Source organism: Lissotriton vulgaris, chromosome 7 (genome assembly GCF_964263255.1).
Source record: "Lissotriton vulgaris chromosome 7, aLisVul1.2, whole genome shotgun sequence".
Lineage (NCBI taxonomy): Eukaryota > Metazoa > Chordata > Amphibia > Caudata > Salamandridae > Lissotriton > Lissotriton vulgaris.
The window spans coordinates 1,496,860,175-1,496,882,211 of record NC_141695.1 but is presented as its reverse complement, the minus strand read 5'-3'; the positions used below and the strand labels follow the sequence as shown (position 1 = coordinate 1,496,882,211).

The 22,037-nt window shown below is 44.8% G+C and overlaps 1 protein-coding gene across 4 annotated transcripts in view; it reads right to left on the bottom strand.

Moving 5' to 3' along the window:
• LOC147705867 (protein MTSS 1-like) overlaps nt 1-22,037 on the bottom strand; it is a 377,494-nt gene that overhangs the window by 234,502 nt on the left and 120,955 nt on the right. For all 4 annotated transcript variants that reach the window (XM_086932312.1, XM_086932313.1, XM_086932314.1 and 1 more), the window contains exon 3: nt 10,072-10,163. In XM_086932312.1, the coding sequence (XP_086788438.1) occupies nt 10,072-10,163 (92 nt within the window). The remainder of the gene's footprint in view (nt 1-10,071; nt 10,164-22,037) is intronic.

Here is a 22,037-nt window from a genome sequence, read left to right as displayed (position 1 = left end):
TTGCAATACGTAGCCAAGTGAAAAAATGTATCCCTCTATGAAGCGTCTCTTCTTAATGCCATGAATACCATTGTTCTCTTTGTACTAGTGCTCGGTATATCACCTCCAGACTTGGAAAGGTTTGGGCTCTTCACCTGGTTTTCTCCCCCTTTGGGCCATCACGATATTTAAGGATCAGTTAATCTCTAGCACATGACCCCAGAGGCATGCCTGGTATTTGCTTTCCAGCATTCATACAGTGGATTCATTGGTTTAGGATAAGGGTCCATACGCCAGCTGACATCTTTATTTTACTGGCACAGTCTTTAACGCTGATGACTACATTTGTAAATTATTTTACCACGTTAGTCCTTTAAAATTGTGATCCTATTTGGTTAAGTCTATTTTTATTAATCTATAATGTATTTTATGAGGAAGATTGTTGTGTATATTTTTGTGAATGATCATTATTTGGTCAAATAAAGACTACTACTACTGTGCCTTTTGTCCGCCACAGTCAGCCGGCATCACTGCCTCGAATCCCTATTCTGTTTCCACGTGAGGGATCTGCAATGCAGATGTAGGTTTCTACAAGGTTTCCTTCCATTGGAATCATGGTGCATCAATGTACAATTGAGATCACCAAATTCCAAACTACTATATCGCTCATATTCTGGGCTGCTACTATATACAGGCATCCTGGTTGCTCCCCACTCAGAGCAATCCCCAGAAAAGAATGACTGAATCATAAACTAATCTGTGAACAAATCGGAGAACGAGTAGCATGGTGTGTGGAGCTGCTGTTTTAGACCTGGGTCTGAGCACACCTGTGTCTCCTTGTCCTGAGCACACCCATGTCTCCTTGTCCTGAGCACAATTGCGTCGCCTTGTCCTGAGCACACCTGCGTCGCCTTGTCCTGAGCACACCTGCGTCGCCTTGTCCTGAGCACACCTGCGTCGCCTTGTCCTGAGCACACCTGCGTCGCCTTGTCCTGAGCACTCTTGCGTCTCCTTGTCCTGAGCACACCTGCGTCTCCTTGTCCTGAGCACACCTGCGTCTCCTTGCCCGGAGCACACCTGCGTCTCCTTGCCCGGAGCACACCTGCGTCTCCTTGCCCGGAGCACAGCTGCGTCTCCTTGCCCGGAGCACACCTGCGTCTCCTTGCCCGGAGCACACCTGCGTCTCCTTGCCCGGAGCACACCTGCGTCTCCTTGCCCGGAGCACACCTGCGTCTCCTTGCCCGGAGCACACCTGCGTCTCCTTGTCCTGAGCAACACCTGCGTCTCCTTGTCCTGAGCAACACCTGCGTCTCCTTGTCCTGAGAAACACTTGCGTCTCCTCCTGAGCACACCTGTCGCCTTCTCCTGAGAACACCTGTGTCGCCTTCTCCCGAGCACACCTGTGTCGCCTTCTCCTGAGCACACCTGTGTCGCCTTGCCCTGAGCACACCTGTGTATCCTTCTCCTGATAACACCTGTCTCCCCTTGTTCCGCCATGACAGTTGCCTCCATTGCTCGGCTGCAGCCACAGCAAGTGAATCACACAGAGAGGAGAGGCCCCTGCTGCACCTGATCACGCAATAAACTATTCAAGGCTACAGTGTGATTGAGAAACGCCGTCCTCAGGTTATTTAGCTTCAAAACACTGCACACCGTGTTTAGGGGTGAGGTTAAAAAGCACATCAAAAGGGCCACTTGCAAACAAGGGTTACATCACAAAAAAAGAGGTGTCCTTGGTTGGATAAAGTTGCACATCCAATTCTTTAAACTCCTAGTGAAACATTTACGGTCGGATTATATTTGTATAGGAATGCAAAACGCATCGCAAATACATTTTCCATAGAGAAACACTAAATCTGAGTAATTACAAACTAAACACAGCCAAATGAAGAGTGGGAGTTATCACTTAAGCAACAACACTGTCTGTATGCAGCCCTTGTTACTTCATGCAGACCTAAAAACTGGTGGAAAACTCAGAAAGCCCCTATAAAAAATGTATATTTATATTTTTTTTTAAAACACAAATTGTTTGTGATTGTATATAAAAAAACTAAAGTCACTCAAGAAAGTGAGCAATATCATTAACAGCAATAAAAAGAAAAAAATCCTCTTTCCAAACGTAGCTCCTGTCGCACTACTGGATGGGGATGAAGTCCACTTCACTTCTGAGGGTCCTTGGCGGCCAAGAAACCCTCCTGGTATCTCCTGTAAGTCCTACACAGCGGAACTCCTGAGAGCTGGTCGGAGGCCCCTCCCCCTTTCTTTACCACTCTGCAAACATGACTACTACTTTAAAAACCATAGAAATTCAGTAAAAGAATTAAAGGTTACATGGACGTTATAGTTAAAACTAAGAAATTGAGTGAAAAAAAAAAGTTACAGAGACGTTATAGTTAGGCTCAGGTTTCACTCAAACAAAACCAGAGAAATGTAGCAGTTATAGTTAGCTTACCCAACTATAAGTTGCGCCCCGCAATGCACTGCTTATGACCTCATATTACATGACTCACAACATGGTCAGTGACATCACTGATGACATCTCAAATGACATCACTAATTACATCATCCACAGAATCAGACACACCCACTCACACCTCAATATAACCTTTCATACTCCTACTCCAACTTCCACACTACCATTCTCAAAACCATTGACACACCCATACCAGTACATAAACACCACTCACTGATTCATAGGTCTACACATACATCCACTTAGTCACCCATACAGCCCCATATACACCAACTCACTCACTAATACAGCCCCCGATATATCCACTCATACACCCATAAGGCCCCTCACACATTGCCAGTCAGCTTTAGAGCTACTCACACAACTACTCACTCACCCATAGTCAATCACACAGTCACTTACTCACCTATACAGTTATACACACACCCGCTCACTTTTTCATACAGACACTAACTCATACTCACCTATACAGGAATTTAAAGTTTCTGCAGGGGGTCCTTGTTAATAACATTGATAAACCCACAGCTTGTCTGTGTAGGATGTTCGTGTTGTGTACATATATTGTGAATGTAATTGTGTTTTGATCACGCTACCTTCAGCGTTTTACATCCTTTATTTTTACCTGATTTCAGACGCTCCTATTTTTCCTATATTTTGTTCTCCGGTTCATGGTTTGTCTTCTACGTCTATTTCTCGTGGTGAGTATCATTATGGATCAGCTAAAAACTTTGGCTTCTCTGACGAAGAATTTGCCATCTTAGTAGCTATCAGTAACTCATTTAGTAACATCTGTAAAACTGACATTACAGATAATGATGAGACAACTAAATTAGCTACTTTCAAAAATAAAATAAAAAGAATTCTAGTGCATGGCGAATTCATGTTAGAGTACTTAAAAGCGGGAGTCATACCGCAGGGGCTTAGTGTCCGTAATATTCCTGGACTTTTTACAATTTAGACAATTCCTAGAGAAATGGAGCATGATAGCAAATAGATGCTCCAGAGACCTAATGATACTCATTATTGAAACCGCGAAAGAATTGGTTACTACATTTAAAAATTAATTAGCCGAGCTAAAAGACAAAAATCGAAAATCCAATGGCTTGGAGGAAGCAAAGACGAAATAAGAAGAACCAGCTAAAGAAGTAGCTTCCTTTACTGAATATTTGATCAAGCGTAAAACAGAGAAACTTAATATGGAGAAACGTTATAACTCTCTGGAAAAAACATATCCCTACCTAAGTGAGAACTTTTATAAACAAAATCAATATTCGAATGAATATAACTCTAGAAATCAGAAAGTTCGGGCCTTCTCTGATACTTCAGACTCGAAGGGTGGAAGCAGCTCACACTATTATGAGCAACAAGGACCACACAACTCTTAACCCTAAACACAATATGCAACAGCCTTTTATAGCCCAACGAGGGACTCGCAGAGGCAGACAGAGAGTGTGGTTTCAAACACAGACCAGAGGAAACTATCAGAACCAATATTATCAACCAGACAATCAGCACATGTTGGAAACCCGAAACAGACAATATTGGAGGTAAGGGATGTCATCCCTATTTTTAATCTATCATCTACCACCTTAGATACTTCTTGCATGACTTTGATTTTGAAGGGTTTATCATATGTACCTCATACTTATGTCAACACATTCAAACTTTATCAAGAGATTGTCTTTTTTCATAAGATCAGGTTGCATAGGGTTCTTTGGTACGGAGGAGCAATCTTCGAATGTGTTGCCCAATAGGACAGAACTATCTATCCAATCTACATTTACGCCCTCACTTGATCAGGTAGGTCCTGTAGTTACAGTATTTGAACACACTGTCATCAATCGTCTTGACCAAGTCTTGCATTTCATCCCTAAACCCATCTATAATCTTGACAAAGAAAGTTCCTGTCTCTCAAATCTTTAGCTCAGGATAAAACTGTCACTATCAAGAATTGTGACAAAGGGGGAGGCATTGTAGTTATAGATACCAGCACGTATGAACAAAATATACTGAACCTGTTAAATTATCAAACCTTTTTATGCTAAATTAGCTATGAATCCTACTCGTAAAGCAGCTTTCAAAAATCAAATCTCTTACTACATTAGCATTCAATGCAGGGGATATTAGCAAAAAAGAACAGGAATATCTCAATAGTTCAAAAGGGAAAATGCCATGCCTTTACGGTGTCCCAAAGATTCATAAAAATATGTAGGACCCCCATATCGCCCTATGGTATCAACCATTGGATCTGTTCCGGAACCCCTCTCTAAATACATTGACAACTTGATTTGACCACATATCTCTAAAATTCCATCTTACATTAAAGATACTAGAGACATGATTAACAAAGTCGAGAACCTCCCTTTTATTCAGCATACCAACATTTTAGTGACTCTGGATATCGAATCATAATACAGCAATATTCAGCAGAGAGAAGCAATTGAGGCAGTCTCTTGGTTCATCAACATATTTAGTGTTCCATGTCCTAAATCTTTTCTTCTTGACTGTCTCAAATTGTTTTGACTGAAAACATGTTTGAATTCGGTAACACCTTTTCAAACTGTTTAAGGGCGTAAGTATGGGAGCATCAGTGGTACCACCTATAGCAAACATCTATATGGCTCTTTTTTAAACTAAATTTATCCATAATGAGATCACTTCTTTTTTAGAGTCAGTCTTACATTGGTCCAGATACATAGATGATATCTTCTTTAACTGGACAGATATTGAAGAACATCTTCAGCAAGTTGACATTCTGAATTGGAAAAACACTCCTACATTTTAACAGCTCCCACCCACAAGCCCAAAAGCAGAGTATCCCTTTCAGACAATGTGTGCGATTGCGGCGCAATTGCACCAACTTGTCCGATTTTGATAAAGCAAGCAAAAGCTATGAAAGCTAAGTTCATAGCTAGAGGATACCCTTATCGCCTAGTCAGAGAATCTTTTAAAAGGGCTAGGTTTTATGACAGAGATCACTTATTGCCATCTAGGAACCGTCCTAAATTGACGCAATTTGTGTGCGTCACGAAACATTCCAGCATGAGCGAGAGGATTAGACAAATCATTCATTCGTATTGGCACATATTAAATAGTGGCCCAGGCCAAGACATTAAACTCACAAAACCTCTGTTTGCCCATCGTCGCAACAAAAATATCAAGGACATTATTGTCCATACGCGATTCACTACAGGTGCTATCTTCGTTCAGAAATCCCTTGATGGGATTGCACCAGTACGAGGAACGTTTAAATGTTCTACTTGTAAATCTTGCGACACAGCGATTGAGGAAGACACTTTTGTCCATAATGGATCACGATACGTGCCAAAAAATTGTGGAACTGTAAGACAAAAATGTCACTTACTTGATCCTATGCCCTTGTAACCTGGGCTACGTAGTTGAGACTTCCCACCCGACTTACAGAACACCGCTTCCCCATTCAAACTTTCAAATTAACCACTCCTCTAGTCAAACATTATCTTGACTTTGGCCACACAGCTGATTACACTAAGTGGCTCATTTTGGAAAAAATAGAGATTGCGGATGAGATTGAAGGTTACGAAATTCGCAAAAAAAGAGAAGTCTTTTGGATTTTTACTTCAAACACAGACAAATGTGGTTTAAACAATGAACTGCCTTGGGAAAATGCAATACAGTTTAATAATTACCATTGATGATCCTCCGCTCATTTTGCTCTCTTTTACTGTATTTTTACATTTATCATATCAGTCATTATGTTTTGACTAATATTACTTATTTTTCACATTTATCTTTGCATTGGTAGTCCTCTTACTGAACTGTTCATGTAAGAGCCTCTAGTCACGGTCTAGTTTCTTTTCTCATCTTTCCCCCTCATTAGTTTTTTTTATGTTGTAGAGCATCGCTTTGATTGCTGATCTGTTCCTCCATTTGCTTTCAAGTCCTCTTTCAGTTTTCATCAGTTATCAATAGTGTTACATCTTACATGACTTGCCAGGTAGTCGCGGTCTAGATGCACTGACGCCCGACTGACATCTGCTTGCAGATGACCGAATACGTCATGCACATCTTACGTGACTGATTCATTAGTCACAGTCTAGTTGTTCTGACGTTCTATCGCAAACTACATCATGTGACTAATATACGTCAAATGTCATGCCCATTTAGATTCAGGACCTTCGCTATTCCCGTTTTTATTCAGTTAGTTGGCACACGGGTGCGGTCCGACTTTAGTCCGCCTTGGCAACAGATAGCAGGTAAGGCTCCTTTAGGTTCAGGTTCCATTAGACTTCCACTATTGTATCCTCACCAAAGAGGGACCTCGGCAGCGCCCCTCTAAAGGAATAACTACTTTGCTTTTGGGCTATATTTTAACAACATCCCCATAATGTTTGCACCTTCCAGGGCCATGTTTAACAATACACCCACAATGTGAAGAACATGAAGTGAGAAATCACCTTTTGGAGTTCAAATGAATCACCTTTTGTCAGGAATTACCTGAACTCGTCAACGATCAATTGTTATCAGGTATGCACACTTTTTTCACCTATTCACCAAAGGTAAACATATCCAATTCAGGCATTTTTTTATTATTCTAATTTCTGTAGGTTTTTTCGTCTTCCTAGATCAGATCAACTTACGTATAAGCCTGCTCACGTTGACAGGACTTCCTTTGAGGCACACATATCCATATTCCTCGGAGAGGGTAATTATTTCCATCAATGAATATGACAAGGAATATGCCCTACCTTATGTTACCCATTTATTAAATAACCTGTGTTTTATTCATAAACTCTGGTGTGCATCCTTTCTGTTTTGGTTGCCTTATTTATCATTTTCCATTCAGATTGCCTCATGACCATTGCGCAGTAAGCCTGTATATTAGCATAGCTATTTAAATAGCACTTGAGTATAGTTAAATCCATTATCTGCACGGTACTAGTAGGTGCACTCCTGAACCTCATCTCTGCTTTTTCCATCTATAGGAGAACTGAACCAAGTATGTCTATTATCCTATTACCACTTCTTATATATGGTCTCTGATCTTGGGGTGATGGTATTAGCACTACGTCTTTTTCTTTTCTTTTACTCCCATCTTTCATCCTGATTCTTCTGCTGTATCATTTAAATATATGTTTCTCCTTTGGTGAAGGTATGTAGTTGATCATCTCTAATTGTTTATCCTGAATCTCAGTGTATTTTATTTGGCTTTTAAATTCCTTTTTAGGAAATGTTGTGGTTTTCCTGAAGGCGCAGAGTGCACCGAAACCCACGTAGAAGATCCATCTCACAGCCACTGTTTATCACGTTCATGATTGTCCTTTGATATCTGTGTTTATCAGAAAACATCTTGTCTGCATTTTATGTCTGTAGAACAAATTTGTATATTGTGTTTTGTTTAACTATTTCAGTAATCAATGTTTGTTTTATCTCATGATGAGAACATGGTATTAACCTTTCATATAACGGAGAATGGGTTATCCCCTGGCCGATGTTTGTGTGCATAGAGGACAAGTTTCCCAATTATCTTTTTGAATTATGCCTTGACAACTTTTTTAATTAAATTGAATTAAAGAGATTAATTCTAACTCTATTTATGCTTACACTGAGGGCATTATATCATGTTGTTAGTTAATATGGTCTGTTGATCGTTATAGACCTTCAATTGCCATGGGTTTTTTCTTCTATTTGCATATTTGCCCTGCACCAGGACTTTCAAGTTTCTGCAGGTGTGTGAGGGGGTGAGGGGGTGTGAGGGTGGTGAGAGGTGTGAGGGTGGAGGGGTGTGAGGGTGGAGGGGGGTGAGGGTGAGGGGGGTCAGGGATGTGAGGGTGTGATGGTGAAAGAGTGAGTGAGGGTGAGGGGGTGAGAGGGTGTGTGAGGGTGAGAGGGTGTGTGAGGGTGAGAGGTTGTGTGAGGGTGAGAGGGTGTGAGCGTGAGGGGGTGTGAGCGTGAGGGGGTGTGAGCGTGAGGCGGTGTGAGCGTGAGGGGGTGTGAAAATTAGGTATGTGGGGGTGAAAGTGAGGGGTGTGAGGGTGAGTGAGGGGTGTGAGGGTGAGTGAGGGTGAGTGAGGGTGTGAGGGTGTAAGGGTGTGTGAGGGTGTGTGGGGGTGAGGGGTTGAGTAAGGGTCAGAGGGTTGTGAGGGTGAGGGGGTGGGAGTGAGGGTGTGTGAGGGTGAGGGTGAGGGTGAGTGGGGGTGAGAGGGTGAGTGAGGGTGAGTGAGGGTGAGTGAGGGTGAGAGGGTGAGTGAGGGTGAGAGGGTGAGTGAGGGTGAGGAGGTGTGTGGGGGTGAGGGGTGTGAGGGGGTGAGGGTGAGAGAGGTGGGTGAGGGTGGGTGAGGGTGAGTGAGGGGGTGAGGGTGAGTGAGTGAGGGTGTGTGTTGGTGGGTGAGTGACAGTGTGTGAGGGTGGCTGTGAGGGGATGTGAGGGTGAGAGTGTGAGGGTGTGTGAGGGTGAGTGAGGGTGAGGGGGTGTGTGAGGGTGAGGGGTGTGAGGGTGAGGGGTGTGAGGGTGAGGGGTGTGAGGGTGAGGGGGGTGAGGGGTGTGAGGGTGAACGGGGTGAGGGTGTGTGAAGTTGTGAGGGTGTGTGAGGGTGTGTGAGGGTGTGTGAGGGTGAGTGAGGGTGAGTGAGAGGGTTGTGAGGGTGAGTGAGGGGGTGAGGGTGAGTGAGGGTGTGAGGGTGAGGGTGTGAGGGTGAGTGAGGGTGGGTGAGAGGGTAGGTGAGAGGGTGTGTGAGGGTGTGTGAGGGTGGGTGAGGGTGTGTGAGGGTGTGAGGGTGAGTGAGGTGTGAGGGTCCGAAGTAAATGGTGGCAGGGCAGACATCATAAGACAGAGAGAAGAGACTGGTGGTGACTGCGTTGGTCAGTTTCAGAATCAGGAGGGGCAGAGTCAGCACAGTCTGCGAGGGATCAAAGTGTCTAGAGGCAAAGCATAGCGGATGTAGCATTGTAGCTAGCAAGTCGAGTGTTTTCAAGCTGTGTGTCCCTAGAGAGTTGGCAACACAGCAACAGCATTTGAGGAGCAAGGCTACTGTAAACAAGCACAGTAGGCTTTCACTTTCGTCCAGAAACAAGCTCTCTGCATTGCTGGGGGGGAGGGGGGGGACGACAAAGTAAGCGCATTCCTTTGAAGTCTGATGTGGGGGAGCGGCAGCCTTTGAAGTCTGATTGGGGGGGAGCGGCAGCCTTTGAAGTCTGATGCGAGGCACAGACAAATGGTGGTGTGACGTGGCTGGCGATGGCGTGCACGCGCACAGATCACATGAACTGTGTCTAATCCTCAGTTTTGGCAGACTTTTCGTACTGCTTACTAGAATCTCGCCGCAATGCTTACGCATTGCTACAGCGAGACCTAAAAACACAGAAGTGGTGTTAGAGGTTTGAGTGGGGCATGTGCATTTATAAAAGTGGCATCTTTGGTGAAATGTATTGTCGTTCCTAGGCTAATTTGAAATAACGAGTGAGGCGTCTATCATTCTGCTCTCCTCAAAATGTCTTCCCCCAAAACTAGAAAATTGTACCAGCAACATACGCCCAGTTGAGGCATCTGAACAGAAAGGCGAGCCAAGCACAATTCAACTCAGGAAATCGTTATCAAGACACCTTTTAGGAAATTGGGGTGGTAAAAACAAGCAAGTTACCTTTAGCGTGATCCTTGTCCAGCTGGTTAGCAACTTTTTTCCATTCTTCAATTTTAATCTCCAAGGGATTTATTAAATTGTCTGCTAAGGCACTGAAAAACAAAAAATAAGACTTCTTAAAGCACGTTTATACATAATCCCCCCACAGACAAAAGCAAGCAGATTATGTAGAACTCGAACAGCAATTTAACAGAGTTAAGAGATGCAACATTGTCCCAGATATCTTGAGGACTATTGTAAATTTCAGTCGTGAGTGTGCTGGGCATGAACAATATTGATTTTGTCTCTTGGCGCCCATGTCCTCCAGCTCCCTTGAACGGCGCAGGCAGCATGACAGCATCCCTCGTGCCCATCATCACGAGGTCATTAATGCGTGTAACACAATGACGAGGGCCGAGGGGAGACGAGTGTAGGGCTTCAAAGGGAGAAACATAATAATCAGGAAATGGGGATTGTGTAAACATTACTGGGAAGGCCTCGCCCAGAGTATTGGGCTTTCATGATGGAGCAGCAGTGCCGTGTCCAGCTCTGAAGCTTCCCCTGGAAAGCAGGGGTATAGTACCTGCTAAGGACGCATGCCAGAGGGGCTGAAGGATTTCAGCGGGACACATGGCAGCACCAAATTTAAGTCAGAGAGAGAAAGAGGAGGTCGGCTAGGAAAGGAAAAAACAAACCCGCGGACCCCCTCCTTCTCCCCAAGGTCAGCAGCATCAGTGAAACACTCACTTGTCCTTAAGCATCATGGGGTTGTTATGACGAATGTAAAGTGGATAAACAACGTACGGACGATGGATTTGGGCCCAGATCTTTTGACTGGGGGAATGTGTGACATTGATCCACATTCGGTCCATCACTTGTTGTTTTTGCAATTGCCGCCCTAAGTGCGCTGGGGATGCCCAGACGTGGGTCCCAGGCACTCCACACCACTTGGAGTCAAGCTAGCCGGGCTGATGAGAGGTGTTACCTCGAAACCGGTCCGGTCCTCGGATGCTTGATTCCGTTCTGGGAAGGACATGGCTTTTGTAGTTCGGACTGGACTGTTCCCATGGGGCAACAGGGTCAGAGCTGATTTGCATATCGCCATTGTCTAACCCAGGGAGGTGTGGAGTGCAAAAAAACGATGGATTTGGGCCCAGATCTTTTGACTGGGGGAATGTGTGACATTGATCCACATTCGGTCCATCACTTGTTGTTTTTGCAATTGCCGCCCTAAGTGCGCTTGGGATGCCCAGACGTGGGTCCCAGGCACTCCACACCACTTGGAGTCAAGCTAGCCGGGCTGATGAGAGGTGTTACCTCGAAACCGGTCCGGTCCTCGGATGCTTGATTCCGTTCTGGGAAGGACATGGCTTTTGTAGTTCGGACTGGACTGTTCCCATGGGGCAACAGGGTCAGAGCTGATTTGCATATCGCCATTGTCTAACCCAGGGTGGTGTGGAGTGCAAAAAAACGATGGATTTGGGCCCAGATCTTTTGACTGGGGGAATGTGTGACATTGATCCACATTCGGTCCATCACTTGTTGTTTTTGCAATTGCCGCCCTAAGTGCGCTGGGGATGCCCAGACGTGGGTCCCAGGCACTCCACACCACTTGGAGTCAAGCTAGCCGGGCTGATGAGAGGTGTTACCTCGAAACCGGTCCGGTCCTCGGATGCTTGATTCCGTTCTGGGAAGGACATGGCTTTTGTAGTTCGGACTGGACTGTTCCCATGGGGCAACAGGGTCAGAGCTGATTTGCATATCGCCATTGTCTAACCCAGGGTGGTGTGGAGTGCAAAAAAACGATGGATTTGGGCCCAGATCTTTTGACTGGGGGAATGTGTGACATTGATCCACATTCGGTCCATCACTTGTTGTTTTTGCAATTGCCGCCCTAAGTGCGCTGGGGATGCCCAGACGTGGGTCCCAGGCACTCCACACCACTTGGAGTCAAGCTAGCCGGGGTGATGAGAGGTGTTACCTCGAAACCGGTCCGGTCCTCGGATGCTTGATTCCGTTCTGGGAAGGACATGGCTTTTGTAGTTCGGACTGGACTGTTCCCATGGGGCAACAGGGTCAGAGCTGATTTGCATATCGCCATTGTCTAACCCAGGGTGGTGTGGAGTGCAAAAAAACGATGGATTTGGGCCCAGATCTTTTGACTGGGGGAATGTGTGACATTGATCCACATTCGGTCCATCACTTGTTGTTTTTGCAATTGTGTCCAGTATCAAAGGCAGCCTCAGGCATTGTGTGTCCACTCCTGACTGCTGCTCTAACGAGTCGACCGACTCCTGTTCTGCAGTTCATTTCTTACGTGTTGTGGCCAGCTGAGGTGTCAGCCGAGGAGATCTGTGAAAGATCTTTTTTTGTCAAACTCGCAAATCTGAACAAAGTGCAAGTCTACAGGTTTTGTTTGTGGAAAATTCAAGGACCAGCGTCATACAGTGGAGTGTGACATGTAAAAGGGAGGGGGCCTCTCAAAGATGTGCAGGTTGGGATACTATAAATATGGATAGCAAACCCACCGCTGAGGGAGGCATTGGAAAGGAGCGGGGAGACCTTTTTTACCCTCCCCCGTACTGCTGATGTCACTTCTGGGACTGCGTCAAAACTAGGGTGAGTCCCACTGCCCTTTCTGCAGCCTTACCCGTGGATCTGAGTCTGTTTGTTCCCATCACCTCAACCAATGCAGTGTCCTACTCAAAAGCAATTCAGTGGCGGCTCCCCTGCTATGGCGGCGGAGCATTGCCCCCCCTGCTGAGAGCTGGGCAGCTGAGGGAAATGGGAAAAATAATATTATAATAAAACCATTTTATTTTTCTTTCTGCTGAAGGCAGCCCAATCTGGGTAGGGCGGGCCATGACGAGAGCAGGGGTAGGAGTAGTGCACAATTGAAGTGCACATGATGGTTTGGCCGGCGGTCTAAGGCTGGACAAACACCCATGCGCACTTTGATCAATCTTCATTCAAGCTGTGTTGTGCAGCCGGGTGGAGTAGAGGCCCAGGCTCCGAGTGAGTGTTAAACAATCCCGTTTAGTCTAAACACGGCGCTGCTCATCAGAGCGGTACAAAAGGGGGTGGTGATGGACGGAGCATCTGAATCAAACACTCACACCCAGTCAACAGATCTGGGTTTAATCCATCACCGTTCTTTAGCCCACTCTGCGACCCCAGTTCAGACATGGCTATATGCAAATCAGTCTGACCCTGTGCCTCATGGGAACAGTCCAGCCCGAACTGCCAAGCCATGCCTTTCCTGGACCGGAAACAAGCTTCCGAGGACCGGTTTCTGGCATTCCAGCCTTCTTCAGCCCGGCTTGCTTGAATCCAGTGGCAAAGTGAGCAAGGGACTCACGTCTGAGCATACCCTGCCACACTTATGGCAGCCAAAAGCGGTACAAAAGAGGGTGGTGATGGACGGTCCTCAGAAGCTCGTTAGTGGGCCAGGGAAGACATGGCTTGGCAGTTCGGGCTGGACTGTTCCCATGAGGCACAGGGTCAGACTGATTTGCATATAGCCATGTCTGAACTGGGGTGGTGGCAGAGTGGGCTAAAGAACAGTGATGGATTAAACCCAGATCTTTTGACTGGGTGTGAGTGTTTGATTGATTCAGATGCTCCGTCCATCACCACCCCCTTTTGTACCGCTCTCATCAGAGCAGATTCCTGGAAGGCAGGGCATGGACTCGTGCACGTCACCATTATGGCGGTCGCGCCGATCCTCCGCATCAGTGGGATGCAGGTGCGCCACGCACGACAGTGACGCGGCGCCCCCGACCTCCCCTCAATTGGTTGGTGGCCCGCGGGAACCGAAAGCACGTATTAGTGCTTCCGGTCCGCGCGCTCAGGCAAGCCGGTCGTGACTGGTGTTGCTCTACCTTACACTAGGTATAAGAAGGCTGGGGAGCAGAGAAGACGGCCTCTCTTTTTCGCCGCTTCCCAGCTTGGGAACCGCCCTCAATGGGTCCGAGCCTCCGGCAGAGGCCCTTAACTATACTTTTTACCCACCCACCATCACCTAAGGCAGACATTTTGGGTGATATATATGTTTTTTCCATTTCAGGAGGAATACTGTTGTATAGAATTGTCGTAGTGTTGAAATAAAGTGTTTTTCTTGATTAATCTTGGTCAGTTTTCAGGAGTATTCTCTATTCAAAGGAGTGGTTGTAGTGTCAAAATAAAAGTGTTTTTTCTTATCTAATCTGTTTTTAAATTTCAGGGGTTATGTTTTGTCGTATTTTGTATCTAATCTGTTTTCAAATTTCAGGTGTTATATTTTGTAGTATTTTGTGAGTGTTCCCTTGATCAGGCGGTAAGGTCATGATTGATGAGCATAGTTTACGGTCCCTAACGGGCATAACCATGGTCAAAATGGGGACGCCCGAGGGGGAGACAGAGGGTTTCTCATGGAACTCCAGGGGCAGTTACAGCCGGTAGGCTGGAAGGGTGCGGGGGTAGGGAGGTCACGCTTCCAGTAGGCTGGTTGGCCACCCCGCACCCGCATGCGCTCAAGGACGCATAAATGCAGTGGTCCCCTTTTATGGAGTTGAATCTTTAAGGGTGTACAGGGGGACCCGGTGGAGGTATCCATCCGGTAAGCTAGACCCCCCTGCGCAAGGCCACTCCGGTTGGAGGTTGGGATCTAGCTTGAACTTGACCTAGGGCCACAAGTCATTGACCTTGCCGTAGGCTCTAACAGGGATACGCAGAAAGAGAATATCTTCATTACTTAGCTTACAATAAAACTAATATATATTAGAAACATGTTAAGGTTAGCCAATTCACAACTTGTGCCTATCAATGTATTGGACTTTCTGCGTATTTTGTGTATAATGAAATAATAATACAAATTGTAATGTTTGTTTATATTATGTAATAAAATACGGCCAGGGTTTACTACCCCTAATCCAAAGCAGTGTGGTGCTTGAATTGTTTGCCTTGGCGGTAAAGGGGGGGAGGGGGGGGGGGGGGGGGGAGCCCCTAGGGGAGCTAGGTGACTGCCCACCCCAAGGGTTGCGGGTGAAGAGGAGGGGAACTTTAGGCAAGTACCAGGCCATATTGATTGGCAGCTAGGAGCCTACACAGTGTGCAGGGACCGGAACAGAAGAACCATGAAAAAGTGGCCAGCAGTGCAGCAGCAGGTAAGTGTTTTTTTTTAATTTTAATTGTATACCTCCTAGCCCCCACAACTCCAGCCTCCCTCGCCCCACCCCATGTTATGAAGTGGACCACCTACTGGAATCGCTCCCCCACTTTGCCCATAGTGCCTGCAGTCTCCCACATGCATGCAGGAGGAAAGGAGGCAAAGAAAAATAATGGGGGAAAGCGATACGTAGAGCGAGCTGAGAAAGGTTGTGCCGAGGGAGGAAACATTCAGGGAGTGAAAAGAGAAAGATGTGGCGGACAGGGGAGCAGTGAAAGAGTTTGGAACATGGCCAGGACATGACAGAGGGTGAATGGAGGACCGGGCAGACCGCTTCTGATTAGCAAACGCCTGTATTTCAAGACTTCGGGGATTGGACATCACTGCAAAGCTGCACCACATCTGAAGCACACATACACAAAATATAGTGTGTTTCAAAGCCTCTCTTGTATAACATTTGGTGAAATATCTAGGGGGTCTATTGATATAAAAATTAGTACATTGAATAAGCACCTGATTTTAGACCTGCTTCTCCAACATACACTTGTTGTTCATGGGAGGAGAGTTTTTTTCACGTGTTAGCTGTTTCATCCCCTGTTCATGCACTCGCATTTAGGTAGTCATGACTATCTTTGAGCCTGCATTTACAGGTGGAACTCGGTTGAGCCGCTTCTTTTAACTCTTGTGCCAGTATGACTACATAGCGGACCCTATTTGAGGTTTTTGTTCTCCTCCTTTTCTCTTTTTTTTTTAGCTTTGGCCAATTGTGATACGACTGAGTGAACTAACGCCTCAAATTTTGAACGTGATTTGCGCCTTTGATTCCCTACAAATGTGGTTATTTGTTGAAATGTGGAGCCTTAAAGCACACTAATGTTTATAAACTTAACATTTTGAACCTCATTTACATTTTTTTTTAAATTCTTTGAGATCATGGATTTGTATTGTAATATATGCACTTTTATGGTCTATTTCCAATTAGACGCAATAAAGATTTTGAATTGAGTTGAATTGACCTGCTACTGTCAAGAATCGAAAAGCAGGCCTCTGGCACATGTGTAAAGCACGTCTCCATTCTCGAAAAGATGGAAAATCTGGGACGCAATCAAGTGGCATTTTCAATTTCTCAAATCTCCTTGAGACTTGGATTGCAGCATCTTAATAGCAGAAAGGATCCTAGTAAATTGTTAAATTACGTGAAATAAATGTATATTCAGAAAAGCCTTACAAAATACAGACAGATTAAAGCAGCACCTTTGGAGCACTTAGCACCGGTGGGTTACAGCTCAGAATTACCACCGGCCCACTTCTAAGAAGTACAAAGCACATATATCCTTGCAGCAATGCAAAGCCTTGAGGTTTAAGCCCGATCACACCTAGTCAAGGATTCCTTCTCTTCTCACACAACTTTATCCTCCCTGCTGCTCAGAGAGCTATGACCTTAGCTTTACACACTATTGTGACAGCTCTAAGCCTTGCTGAGCCATCCTGTCACCATGACCCTTCAGCTGAGCAGGTATGTCTTGCAAGTTTACACAAGGAAGACCATAATGAGGCATGACATGTCTGACATTGGCCATTCAGGACGGTGTGCCACTGTTTACACTCCTCCTCTTGTAGTCCTTGCACTGGTTACCAGAGGCGGCGACAGTCTGCTGGTTTGAGCAAGATCACAAGAATAGCTTTTCTGGGTTTGAAAAAATGCTGGCGTCTTTAGAATTGAGCTTCCGGTCAGTCGCTGGACTGCTGGGAGGCTATGGTTAATATGCATATTATATAAGGGCAGAATGAAGTATGTACTAATTTAAAGCACAATTATGTATGATGCCTATTAGCAACATTCAAACCATTATATACAATATGGACTTTTATATAGTGCTTCTTTTACAATTCTGTAGCGCTGCAAAGAACAGGTGTTATCATTACTCCAGCCTATGTTGCGCAATCAGCCACAGAAGGGTGAAAAGGTCTGAGGCTTACCTGCCTGGGGTTCAGCCTAGACCTGCAGGTTACCAACCGATGTCAGCAGCGAGTGCTAAACGTGCTGAGCCAAGGTTCTTGATGACTACTATCAAGCGTTTCTTCCTACAATTTACACTGAAGGCCATGTACAGTGTACTGTTAAGAACAGCGTCCTTATGATGTATATGGTTACCATATTCATTTTCCTGTTTCTTCATCCCCATTCCCTCTCTGATCTTTTATTTCTTTAATAAATCAAACTTTAAAAAAAAAAAAGAACAGCGTCCTTTACTTAACAACACATTCGGGAGTGTTGAAAGATGGCAGGCGGACCAGAATGAGAGAGCGCCTTATCTGCCAATGTACTACACCAAGTGATAACACAGCGCTGTTCATCTGATTCAATAAAACTGCGCTGCTCTTCTGATTTGAGTGGTGTTCTGCCTGGGCGCGGCACAACTGGACAAGAGTCCCATACATCCCTTCACTTCTTTGAGATTATTTATTAGAGATAGGGCATTTAAAAAAAAAAATCTTTATTGTTTTTCAAAATAATAGTTACAAATCTGGAAAAACAACCAACAAAAAAAAGGAAGACGGTGCATTTGCCATATAGACAATATTACAGGAGATAGTGCAATAGCAGGAAACAACAACATCCCCAAAAGTAGCATTATACAGCGCTGTAGAGAAAGAACATGGTCATTGACAAGTAGATACAAGGCCATCGCCACGTGACCTAACAATAGATAATGGGTATCCCATAGTGCATACAAAGTACCAGTCCATATCTCAATACCACTTTCCATTTAACCCTGCAGACATTGCACCCTCAATTCGAACCAGCATCGTTGTCAGTGTTGACTTCTTCGCCAGAGCCACTTCACCGCTCCCGAACCCAGTCAATAAACGGCCCCCATATTTCTTTAGGCCTGGAGGCAGGCGGCATAGGTTCCCAGAATGTGCCAATTGCGTCTGGCCATATGTGACCTCTCTAAGCCAGTGCTTGGTAGTTGGTTTTCTCTTCCTACCCCACAGCAGGGCTATTTGAAGCTTGGCGAAGAGCAGCAACAGTGCATGTAGTTTACGTTTGTTAATGTGTGTATCCCTCACATAACCTAGCAAAGCCAGTAGTGGGGATGGAGATAGTGACATCTCCAAAATCTGGTTTATAGCCTCAAATATTGCAGACCAATAGTCAGTGATGGCCCGACAGACCAACGCCATATGTAAGAAAGTGGCAGCAGCAGCCCCGCAAGGCCAGCAACAGTCATCCTCCCTTAATCCCATTCTGTGTAGACTAATGGGTGTTCTGTAATAGCGGTGCAGAAATTTGAAATGAATTAACTTAAGTTTATAATTGGGTGACAAGATAGGGCATGTTTAATAGCAAGTGCTCGCTTTCCACAATTTGGAGGATATTAGGCAGACTTTCTTATAAATGTTCCCCAATTTCCCTAAAATTAGGAACTCTCATTAACTACTGCACGCATAAATGGGATAAACAGAAACCAAGGGAAACACTTTGATCAACATATTTTAATGCATCAAGCAATCCTCCCTCCAAAACGACGCCCTTGGGCACAGAATCTGATTCCAGACACTGGGTTTCTCCACCGGGGATGAGGTTTGGGTATTAAATGACCAGGTTCTTTCTTTTAATGAGATGGGTTCTCTAGAGTGTCTCTCATGGAGATCCAGAACCACCATCAGAAGCAGGTGGAATTCTATTCAGTGACATCTAGAGTCGTTGACTGTTGGGCGACAGCAAAATGGTAGCACTCCAATTGTTCAATGCAAAAGAATGTGCTTACTGAGGCCATCTACATGAAGCTTCCCCCCTCCCAACTCTTTCCTTTTGCTCTGTTTTTTTAATCCAAAAAGATTGTTTGTTCATTAAGTATCAATCAGTAAGGAACGATAAGCAGCAGAACCATCACATCTACCGCTCGGCAAAAGTGAACCCTGCCTCTTTAACAGCCTACATTATTTCAAGTCGTTGAAGAGGACAGCTCTTACACCGACCTCCCATCAAGGACGCTTAAGAAACTGCAACTGGGGTTGAGCAGGGCTTCCATGTTCACTGCCAAGTAGCATCACACAGTGATATTCAGCTATGTCCTCACCACCCTGGACAGGCTGGCAGTTTAAACAAACATGTAGGTGAAACATTCTATGCTGTACGCCAAAGAGATTTAGGAACCGGGCCACATGCATCACCAACATAAGAAAATTAGATAATAGAAATGATTTTCTCAAACACTCTGGGGAAAACAGAAAAAGCAAATGTATATTATGAGCGAGTTTCTCAAATATTATGGAAAAACAATCCCCGACTTGTCCCTGGAAAACAGAAAAAGAAAGATGACGCGATACAACTGCGAGGTCCCTCACTCCAGAAAGCTTCCCATTAAGTCTTAGGATGGTGGGAAAAAATGAGAAACCGTATATTATACCTGTTCTCTTCTGAGGCAGTAGGAGGCTGTACCACATCTACTTGGACTGCAGACACCATCTCTATTCTTCGGCAAATTGCTTTTCCATTCAACAAGCATGCTCGGGGGGGGGGGGGGGGGCACTCGAACTATGCAGCAATGTTTTCACAATCCAAAACATCTACAAACACCTAGCCTGTTCACTTTTCTGGGATTTGAAAAACATATTGCCCCTAGAAAGACTGTTCGAAGAGAGATAAGGATCATAATGGCGTAAGGATGGCCAAAATACAAATCATCAGAAGAAATGACATTGAGAAGTTGAGATACCCCAGAAATCCTGACTTAACCTTAGCTCCCAACCCTGCCAACGCTTGTGGAAGATGCAAAAGTAACGCAAACAAGAAGCTGAACAAGAACGGGGCTATAATGCTTTGGTTTATTGTGTGCTTAAGTAGTTGCAGTGGGCCCGAAGGGATTCTTTTCTGTGTGTGCTCTGCTGCTGTCATTTTGTGAAAGGGTCTGAGAATGAGAAGGTCAGCAGTAGGGTAGAGGCTGCTCCTCATAGGACAGATTATCACATTATTGTCAGCTGCATTGCTTTGTTAAGGCTGCTGCTCCCTTAAAGGGGAAATGTGGTGAGTAAAGATGACATTCAGATCAGAAAGAGAATGTGTGTTGGGATAACTTAAAAGTTGAATAGGATGGCGAGGGTCGGAGCAAAAGCATTACCTTAACTTCTAAATATGTATACGTAAACTACTCGAATAGAATTCAAACCATACACCCAACCTCACACTTGTTAACTTAACTTAGACTGAAGGGATTTCGAAATGCTACCTACTTTTGTCAAAAAATAAAAAAGGTTTCTCCCACCAGGGAAGCCAGCTCTTCCTATAAATATTGTCAGAGGGATACATAATCAAACTGTGGTTTGCATAACCTCACATCGCTGCTGGCAGGTGTTAAGAGGATGCAAGCACCATCTTTTCTGCATAGTATCAAAAGGGAGACCGGTACTGTACAATAATAAAAACGTTGTAAACATCTGCATGTTAAAAAAAACGCCATGATTGCCTGGATCAGTAATGGGGTTCTTCGAAGGGATGTGCAACGTTTATTTTGTTGCAAGCAAAGTTTCACAAAGTTCCAGAGTTTGCCATCAGCGAAGGTTACAAGGTTTCCTGGTTTACCTTCGCCCGAGCTCATTTTTTGCAGCATCGTAAAACATTTTCATGCTCATCGACCCCAACCAAGATAGAAAATGTGTGCAAAACACTCTTCAGCGTTACCTTATGTGAAGCTTTACTATGCAACTTTGAAAATGTTAGCAGAACCCGTCTATGCGAGTTCACCTTTTGCAGAGTTTTCTATGAACAACGCCATCGAGCACGAAAAAAAACAACAGTGACTTCTTCTGCAGAAGCTTTTTGTTAATGTTAAATAAGGATGTGTGCGCCAAACTGTCGAAAGAGTCGCATTTTCCAGGCAAAAGTAGGAATAAAAAAATTGCAGTCTTCGTGAAATAGGGCAGATTGCACCGCACTTCAGGAAGGCTGCAAATAAATGTAAAAAAACGTCACACATCCGTATTCCTTAAATGAGCACTCCGAAATATCGCTTAATTTATGAAAAATCCAGATGGGGTGCGTTGGCCTAATGACTTGAAACAATAATAAAAATATAATTACACGCTCAAGGACTCAAGGTTTCATTCCCTTAAATAGAAGCCGATTTTACTAGAACACAGCAGGTTTTATACTCTGGAAGTTGGCAGAGTTAAGGGAAGCTTTGAATCACAGAATTAAAATTAATTTTAAAGAAGGCATGCCGTTGCTCGCAGCGGGTGGAAAGAAAGCGTGTCTAGTCTGGGGCATGAGTATTTTACTTGAAAGTCCCTGGTCCTGGCTAGCTTTATTCCGCATACACTGCGGCCTAGAAGGTCGGATGCCGAAAGTGGCCAAACACCGAAACCCCCTTCACGGGTGTTTTTACAGACACACATTACAGTTCAGAAGGTACTGTGCTTTAAAACTAATCTTGGTTGCTATGGAGACATCATCCTTATTTATTTCCATTTTGTAAACGTGCTTAGCATCTATCTCTAAAACAGTGGAACTTGGCACTATGCTGTACTGAACTGACATGGAATGACTGAAGAGGCCTTTACCATGTGCTCGAGCTGAGTTGAAAGCATCAGCAGGACACTACCCGCCCCTTCCCCTCAGGTTCGAATCCGATCCAGGATGGCATTTGTTCACATCTTTCCTGGTCAATGTTTAGGAAACCTAACTAGTACATTTTATAAAAATAAAAATCATATCCACCGCAAGGTATCGTCAAAGCCAGCACGGCTAAAGATGCCTTGGGTGTTGGCTTCCCAAGGCTTGTGGGCGGATGGCTGGTAGGAATGTATTAAAGTTGAGAGGGGATGTACGATGTGG